We start from the raw sequence: 8,609 nt of genomic DNA, 5'->3' as shown, positions 1-8,609 counted from the left end.
AGCTCCATCCATCCCCATCAAGGCATCAGTTCTTGTGAGTTCCAAGACATAGTAGGCAAAGCCTATTTAAGTTCCCTTGTATCTACTCTGGTTCCATCATTTTCTTCTCCCAGGATCCCGACTAAGACCGTGTTTCCTCAAAGTTTTGATATAAGTTCGTGACAAACTGAATTTATTAGAACCCAGATGGTGCAAGTAGTCCCAAGTGAAGATCCCAGTCTTGTGCAAATCATCAAACAATATCCTGTGGTGCAAAATGCTGGCTATAGATGAGGCTTGCAGATAAAAACAAATACATTATTGTCAAGAGATAGAGATGTCCCCACTAACTATTTTATGCACAAGGTATATTATTCTCATGAAATAGATATATCTGCCATGAATTTTATTCTAAAAAGAAAATGTCCCTCACCGAACTCCATAATTTCCTATTGATTCAGCTGACATTATTCCAACATGTCTCCGCCCAAATATAACCTGGCACAATTTCAAGGGTGAAAATACTTAGCAAACAAACAAATACATGCCGACAAAATATGCTCTTATTCTAAAGGGGTGTTGTTCAAGCTTTCGTAGACAGGCCCACATTCCAGGTTAGCAAGTAGCCCTAAACTTGCGATAGTACCTATGGTTTTCCCACTTCAAATGGTGACAAGGAATACATAAAATAGAGTAAAAAAGGTTACCTTCTCACCAGCTATTGATCTGATTTTGCTGTCAGCTGCTGGGCTGTAAACTCTAAGAAACTCAGCTGACAGATGGAATGAACTTCCATCCGCAAAATCAACCTCCACCTGAGAAGAACCAGAAATATAACTCAGTTCGCCATTACGAGATGCGATAAGCGAGAAATAACTTCCTTGTAACTTATACATCAAACGTTATATACTGATGGTTTATCGCATTCACACGATGTGAGATTTTTTAGTTATGACAGATGCCTCATATTGTAAGGTTTGAGGCAGTATAGAACACAGAAACATCAAGATTCTCTAATGCCAGGATACATGTCTCCTGCATTTGGTAGATAATATCATGCAATGCTTTGGCACCGATTGATCTTAAGCAACTGGGCAACAGATATAGTAGGTACTATGTGCTAGCAGTTACCAACGAGAAGACACGAAATAACCCATGCCTTAATTCAGGGTTAGCCCATTGAAAGTAGATACACAAATGGTACAGTACTGACAAATAAGATAGATACGCATACGACTGGTCAGAAACCGGATAACCAACAGAGGGCAGAGCAAGACGCAGACGCAAATGCCACTTCCCCCCACCACTACTGTGTGGGAGCTCGGAATGGACCGCACGGCAAGATTTCACGTCCATTTCAGTGGCCACAAAGGACTCTTACTCGCACGCACATTACCATCACATCGACCTATATTCTTCCTGCGCTGCTATGAACTTGACATTTCAGTTGAAACTAGGAGCCTAGGGTACTAGAGTAGACCATACCAAACGGAATGTTATCACCAACCGAGAGTAAAGAGGAGTAAAGATTCAGTAAAGCGGAGGGGATCTGAGGAGGAAAACGTTGCTGTGGGGAAAGTGGAAGGCGGAAGCGACTCACGGATTTGGGCGCGTGGAGCGCGAGCTTCTTCAGGCGCGGGGGCTGCGCCGCCGCCGCGTTACACAGCCGCCGGGCTGCCGCCGCCGTCGCCATGGAGGACTAGCTGGGCGGCGGAGCAAGCCGGCGGAGAGCGCGAGGCCACCCACCGCCCCCGGCCAAGACTCGGTCGCAATCACAGCCGTCCGTTCCACCCCACCTGGCCACGTTTTTTCTGTTTGTGGCGTACAGACCTGGCCGCATTTACCGGTTTCCCCAATTGCTTGTGGAGCTCTTGGCTCCGCCGCCCCACGCGGCCACTACGAGCCACGACTGATTCAGGAGAGAATCTATCCGGAATCTCTCTCTCCGGCGACCGCCCGCCCGCGCGCGCGCGACAATGCCGCTGCCGGTGGCGCAGGTGCAGGAGCTGCGGGACCGGCTCTCCGACCGCTTCCGCCCGTGGAGCCGCTCCGCGCAGTTCTGGGTCCGCGCCGTCGACATCTACGGCAGCTACAAGGTACTACGCTCCTCCTGTTCCACCGGCGCGGCGGCCCTCCGCGCGCGCGCGCGCCAGGTGTTCGGTGATATGCGGCTGAGCTCACGGGTGGTCGGTTGGTTGCGGTGTTTGTCCTGCAGGTGTGCCAGCTCCGGGCGGGGTTCATCAAGGATGAGGGGGAGCGGGAGGCCATGTGGGAGCAGCAGCACGAGATCGGCGCCCAGAAGATGTACTCCCTCTGCTCCGAGCTCGGCGGCCTCTTCCTCAAGGTGCGTGAGATCGGTCAGCTTGCTCACTTCTGTTAGATAGACTAAGGCCAGACGAATTTACAAAACTCCACTGAGACCAATAGTGCTCCAGCTTACTCACACTCGTTCATGTCTTGTTGAATAGGCGGCTCAAATTCTGGGCAAGCCCGATCTGGCGCCCATGGCCTGGGTGAAAAGGCTCGTTACTCTATGCGACAAGGCGCCGTCGACGCCCATCGAAGTTGTCCGAGAGGTGGTGGAGAGGCAGTTCTGCAAGAGCTTCGACGAGATTTTCGATTACTTTGAAGTCGAGCCTGTTGGGTCTGCTTCCATTGCGCAGGTTCGTGTTTCGGTGCTTCGCCTGACCGTAAGATCCGGTGAACCGTGACATCGATGCTCCGCATGATCCCCTTCAGTCTCAGGCCTATGCATATGCCATTTGCTCCTTTGTGCCATCACACCTTGCTAGAAAACGACACCCTTCTCACTTGCTACCGTTGCTTCATGTTTGGTTTAGGTGCACCGAGCGAGGCTTAAATCATCCAAGACGGATGTTGCTGTCAAGGTACGGCTTAGGACTGCATAGATGCGTTCCATAAACTGCCGTTTCCTTGTCTGATATGCTCTGATGTGGTGTAGTGGGTCTGGTTCTGTCCAGGTTCAGCATCCAGGGGCTGAAAGATTGATGATGGTTGATATCCGCAACATGCAAGCATTTGCCTTGTTCTTACAGAAGTATGACATCAACTTTGATATGTTCTCTGCCACCAAAGAGATGGAAAAGCAGGTTTGTATTCGCTCCAACAGTATTGTTGTTTCTTATCCTGCTAGTACCTTTCCCTACACCTGTTCTTAAACATCTAGGAATATTGGGCCTCTTGCGATTTTTATTACTCTCTTGATGTAAACCAAGACAGACGGACCTCTTTGTTCAGACATAATTGTTTACTCTGTCACTCTGTGATAAAATAGGGATGCCATTTAAATTCAGTACAGGTTTCTGTCATAGAACGACGGATAATAACTAAGCTGATCCACTAAGGCTGTTTACTTACCTGAAGAACAAAGAAATGAAATCTAAGTATTCACATTTGGGCCATTAGAAGCAAGAAAAGATAACCATTTATTGATTTTTTTTTTCAATTAGTATTTGAGTGTAGCAGACCCGATATCCATATATTGCTATGCATAAATTTGAATGATGTGTATGAGCTTATGTTATGTGAATACCAGTTTTGTTCTGCGCCAAGAGAAATGAGTATGAACAACTTATATTTCACAAGAATGTGTACCTTGTGTGAGATCAGAACTAAGAATTCATGTGTTCTTCTTTTAAATTATTGACCTCCTCGGCTTCACTGTTTCCATAGATATGCTATGAGTTTGATTTTGTGCGAGAAGCGAGAGCAATGGAAAGAATACGAGAATTCCTACGGGTCACCAATAAGAGACCTCCGGTTATGGTGCCTCGTGTGATTCCTGGAATGATCAGCAGGTACTCTATCATCTCTACTCAATTACCCAAACTGTTTTTCAGGTTTTACCTAATTGTAATTCTGCACCATAGCTACAAGTGAAAAAATATTTTTTTGTCATCACCCAGAATGATTCATTGAGAAGTTATTATGGGTTATCTGGTGTTAGCAGGAAAGTTGTAGATATTTAGGATTTGCTGCTTATGTTCCATAAGCGAAACTATACTCCATGGGATGCTTCCTTACACATTAAGAATACTTGCATTAGTCTATTCTGGTTCAATAGGCATTAAATGTGTTCTGTGTAATTGATTTACTGTTTTTGTGTGCACGTTTAACCTCTCATTTTGATGGATCTAGCTTCGCCTCTAGTCTCTGTTTCCGCTTTTCATTGGCTGAAATTCTCATGTCTTCGCTGATTAGGATTTTTAGAGTTCATGAACTTTTGACTATGGGACTATCCATCATGAATATATTTTTTCGTCACATCGAAAGTCTGTTACTGATTGCCTACCATGTTTTGTCATACTTGTTGTACTGCAAATGTAGGGAATGCTTCAATCATGAATATAATTTTTCATCACACCAAAAGTTTGTGGCTGATTTGTACCATGTCTTGTCATTCTTTTTGTACTGCAAATGTAGGGAATGCTGCAATTGGGTATGGACTTATCCCCTGTTAGATGATATGAAAAACACTTACCTGAAATGTAACAACAAGAGTTAGTTACTTCATTTCACTGAGCCACCACTGCCTCTTATGTTTCTTTGCAGAATAAGTATACGTGATTAATTTGTCTTGCTTATGGATTAAGCGAGAAATTATTTTTCTTTGATAGGGAGGTATTGGTCATGGAATTCATAGAAGGGACCCCAATAATGAATCTTGGCAATGAAATGTCTAAAAGAGGCATTGATCCTGGTGGTAAGCTTGCAGCAATGGCAAAGCAGTAAGCCCCTTCATCTCAAAAGAGTATGGTTCTCATTTGTTTGGTTTATGAAACTCTCTCTTTCTCTCCCGAAGATGCGTCAGTACTACTAGAATGCACATACAAAAATTTCATATCATTCTGTTTTTTCATTTTAAAATTTAATTTGATGTCAAGCATGTCCTTTCTTCAATTTAATTTGATGCTAAGGCTATCTAAAAAGTTACATCATCCTTTAATGCAGGAAGATTCTAACAGATCTTACACTTGCTTATGGCCAAATGATCTTGAAGGATGGCTTTTTCCATGCAGACCCACACCCAGGAAACATCCTTATCTGCAAGAACACAGAGGCAAGTGTCCTTTATTAATTAAAGTTCCCAATGTTTCATTATATGTCAAAGCCATACTTTCAGATGAATATTCTTATATGATGGCCCTCTGTTAGGTAGCTTTACTTGATTACGGACAAGTGAAAGAAATGCCAGAGGATTTACGACTGGCTTATGCTAATCTTGTAATTGCAATGGCTGATGGTGACCTTTCGAGGAATAAAGAAGGTCTCAGGTAAACTTAGTCCGCTGTACTCTTCTGCATGCTAGATGGTTCTTGTTGTGCTTATTCTAGTTTTATTTGTCCCGAGTACAGTTTAGAACTGACAGTGTCACTAGAGATACTTTTTGTTATGCAACACTATGGTATCACAGTCACAAAATATATGTTAGTCTATTCTTCAATATTGCGGAGTGCTACTCAATAACAGTCATGTTAGGTGTTTTTTTTCATGCGATAATTAGATTTATTATGAGGGCAGTGAATTCAAATCAATGGAATCTTGGAAAGAGATCTGCTCAAGTTACTTCTTCATATCGTTGAGGTGGTTTTTTCCATTGTCCAGTAGACAGAGGGCACACTGTTGGTCATGCAGGCCTGTCCCCATTAGCTTGTATGCCTCAAAGGGCTCATTGAGACTTTTGGCCAGTCTACTGCTTTGTGTGCCAACAATTCAAATCATGCCTGATACCCATGAATGTTCAAGAAGACTGGACTCAGCACCTGGCTGCTCTCTTTCGTTGTAAAATTGGCACCTTTCCTTTTATGTAGGGTTCTCTCTTGGCCTGTCAAGATCCATAATCTATGACTATGCTCACCCTCTTTGAGTGTATTGAATTACGTCGTGCTCTTCCTTCCTTCCCCTCGAGGGATGCATCGTTGTCATAAATATGTCGTTAACTCGCTGCCCACCAACTACATTTTCTCCCTGAGGTTGGTGGATGGGGTTAAAGAAAATATAGATCGTGCTAGCCATATATGCCTCTGGGTGTGTCTGAAATCACGGGTGGATCTAAATTGTTGGCCGTCTGGAACCAGGTCTGCAAGCTAATGCTGAATGGTGGTCTGGGTATCCCTGATGTCTCAGTCCAGAATGACGCTCTTCTGCTGGAATTCCTTCATAAATTCTACAACAAGCTCGACATCCCGTTGGTTAAGCTTCTCTGGAACCACTGTGACATAGTCCCGCATGCCGTCAGGCCAATAGGTTCATTCTGTTGGAAGGGGACATCATCAGGCTTTCTAACAAGCTCTTCTTAGGGCACACAGCCTTCTTCTGGTATGGTCAGTGGGCTGATGAGCCGCTTTGCAACAAATTACCCAGGCTTCACTCTTTTGCTGTGGAGCATCTTATGTCAGCCAAATACGCTCTCTGAAGACATGAAGCCCCATGGGTCATGCCAGCCATAGACCCTCTCTTTCTGAGCTGCTTGACCTTTTCCACCTTCTCTCCATTCAAGCTTTCGATGAACTTCTTGTGTTCATGCATCTTCTCATTGCAAATGCCATTCAGCCCCATGGGTGTGACATCTGGAGTTAGGGGAACACCTTTTACTCTTCCAACAAATTGTACAATCTTACTTTCCAGCATGGTCAAGCACCAGCGTATTTCTGTCATGTTTGAAAATCCAAATGCACTTCTGAACTGAAGGCTTTTGCATGGCTTCTTCTCAACAACCCAAATTGGCGAAGTCTCCAACCATGTCCTCTGTACCTCTGGCAGCCTAGAAACCAGCGGTAATCTATTTAGAATTGCTCCTTCAGCACCTCCTGCTGGCAAGCTGTCAGTGTTCAGCTAGACATCAGCAATCACATGATCAGCATGGCCTAAATCGCCTTCAGCAAAAGCCTTTTTTCGTGGGACATTTGGAAAAAAAAGAAAGGAACGCCAAGGTTTCTCATTTGCCCTTTCATTTGGAATGATAGAGGGTCTTGCGTATCCTTGACAGATTTGGTTTGACTCCCTTGATTAGACATCTTTCCCGGTTGTGCATCCCTCCTCTCTTGTAAATATCTGTTTGTATTTTAATAAAATTTACTGCCAGTGCCTCTCATACAGTTTATAGTTTAGAAAGCAAAATTAAATATGTTGATGTACTACTTTGTAACAGAACAATCCTGGGCTGCATAATACTTTATGACAAGATAATAATAATTTTTTTTTGAAACAAACAGTTGTATTCAAGGGCAAGATGGAGTAATGGATCTTGGTGAATTATTGTTGGTATATTGCTTGTTTCTCTGATGTATTCATAAAATATTTCAGGGAACTTGGTTTGGAAACATCGAGTATAGTAGACAACGAGTTAGAAGAACTGTTTGAGTTATCTCTTAGAATGTTTGATACAAGATTACCACCTGGAGTAACCGTTCTGTCGCCCTTTGCTGAAGATTCTTCACTGACTAAAGTTGGAGTAGAGGTATGCGACTGCATTATCTGTATCTGTCCAAAGTCCAAACATGAAAGACCAATGTCATATGCTGTTGTTCCTCCATTTATTACTTGAAAAATCTTAGGCATTCAAACGATCTGTGCCTTGGTACAGTTTAACTTTGAGAATTGCCTCCTAAAATTTTCTCTTTCTGTTTGCTTTGCTACATGAAGAACTTCCCAGAGGAGTTATTTTCAGTGCTTCGAACAATACAACTGTTGCGTGGGCTGACTGTTGGGATGGGCCTCCGTTTCTCTTGTGCTCAGCAATGGAAACCAATTGCCCAGGAAGCTTTGTTAAAGGCTGGGAGAGTACAAGGTAATACGTTTTCATCGGCATACCAATAATCAGCATCTTCACCACGCTGCTCACTGTATATATTGGTCGTGTGCATTCAGGTTGACTAACTCAAACCATTTGTGTTACTGATGCAGATGTCAAATCAAAAAGACCAAGGAGTTTTCTTAGAAGGCTGTTTTAGATAGATAGAGAAGCAACATGTGAAACGTTTTGAAACGAACTGGTTGTAGCCAAAAGGCTAAAGCCCTCAATTCTAATGCATCTGTAGATCTTCTATACATTGCGATGCGGGAAATTCTTTTTGCGAGGTTGTAGCGAGAAGGTATTTGATACCGATTGTTCTGTGTGTTGTAGTATCACAGATTCACACTCTCATTTATGACGAGAAACGTGTATTTCCAAGTAAGAAAAAAGGAATAAGAGAGAGAGACATGCACAATTTGATTTAGATTCTAGTTTGTTGTTTGCTTTGGCGGTTTGAGATTTTCTTAGAAGGCGTAAGTTTTGTCAGTTCAGCAGACACGATTGTATGATGAGGATTAAAAACTACAAAAATAAAGAAGAAATGTTAGTGGAAACGAAGTGTTGGCATTGTAAATTGAACATCCTTATCTCATTTGTCCAGAGTTTACAGAAGTTTGTTTTCACATTTCAACCCAATCTATATATGACGGGATATATCCTGGCATAATAATATGTTTGGCACATTTTATTTCTTACATGAAATTGTGGTATAGAAGCAGAGGAAGAATTAGCAGCAGGTTATCAAACTGAATATTTTGGTATAAAATGTGCTTAATTTTATCTTGTTTCTTACATAAATTCCGACACTGTGGTC

At 43.0% G+C, this 8,609-nt stretch overlaps 2 protein-coding genes across 2 annotated transcripts in view; one reads left to right on the top strand and one right to left on the bottom strand.

Moving 5' to 3' along the window:
- LOC124666410 overlaps positions 1 to 1,672 on the bottom strand; it is a 5,496-nt gene extending 3,824 nt beyond the window's left edge. The window contains exons 1-3 of the mRNA XM_047203747.1: positions 1,580 to 1,672; positions 687 to 794; positions 413 to 477 (exon numbers count right to left, since the gene is read on the bottom strand). Of these exons, the coding sequence (XP_047059703.1) occupies positions 413 to 477; positions 687 to 794; positions 1,580 to 1,672 (266 nt within the window). The remainder of the gene's footprint in view (positions 1 to 412; positions 478 to 686; positions 795 to 1,579) is intronic.
- A 54-nt stretch (positions 1,673 to 1,726) lies between these two features.
- Positions 1,727 to 8,219, top strand: LOC124661168 (uncharacterized protein slr0889-like). The gene is made up of 12 exons (XM_047199026.1): positions 1,727 to 2,075; positions 2,195 to 2,323; positions 2,448 to 2,642; positions 2,820 to 2,867; positions 2,961 to 3,089; positions 3,673 to 3,797; positions 4,617 to 4,727; positions 4,951 to 5,059; positions 5,155 to 5,273; positions 7,306 to 7,459; positions 7,645 to 7,789; positions 7,906 to 8,219. Exons 1-12 carry the CDS (start codon positions 1,956 to 1,958, stop codon positions 7,950 to 7,952), a joined length of 1,431 nt encoding a protein of 476 aa, XP_047054982.1. The 5' UTR covers positions 1,727 to 1,955; the 3' UTR covers positions 7,953 to 8,219.
- The last annotated feature ends 390 nt before the right edge of the window (positions 8,220 to 8,609 follow it).

Source organism: Lolium rigidum, chromosome 6 (assembly GCF_022539505.1).
Source record: "Lolium rigidum isolate FL_2022 chromosome 6, APGP_CSIRO_Lrig_0.1, whole genome shotgun sequence".
Lineage (NCBI taxonomy): Eukaryota > Viridiplantae > Streptophyta > Magnoliopsida > Poales > Poaceae > Lolium > Lolium rigidum.
Note: the sequence above shows the minus strand (reverse complement) of the source record. Positions and strands in the feature narration are given on the sequence as shown.

Bases quoted from the DNA above. Each gene is read 5' to 3' on its own strand.
- LOC124661168 (XM_047199026.1), top strand. From the start codon at position 1,956: ATGCCGCTGCCGGTGGCGCAGGTGCAGGAGCTGCGGGACCGGCTCTCC. The intron at 2,076-2,194 runs GTACTACGCTCC...TTTGTCCTGCAG, and splicing joins ACATCTACGGCAGCTACAAG to GTGTGCCAGCTCCGGGCGGG. The intron at 5,060-5,154 runs GCAAGTGTCCTT...GCCCTCTGTTAG, and splicing joins TTATCTGCAAGAACACAGAG to GTAGCTTTACTTGATTACGG.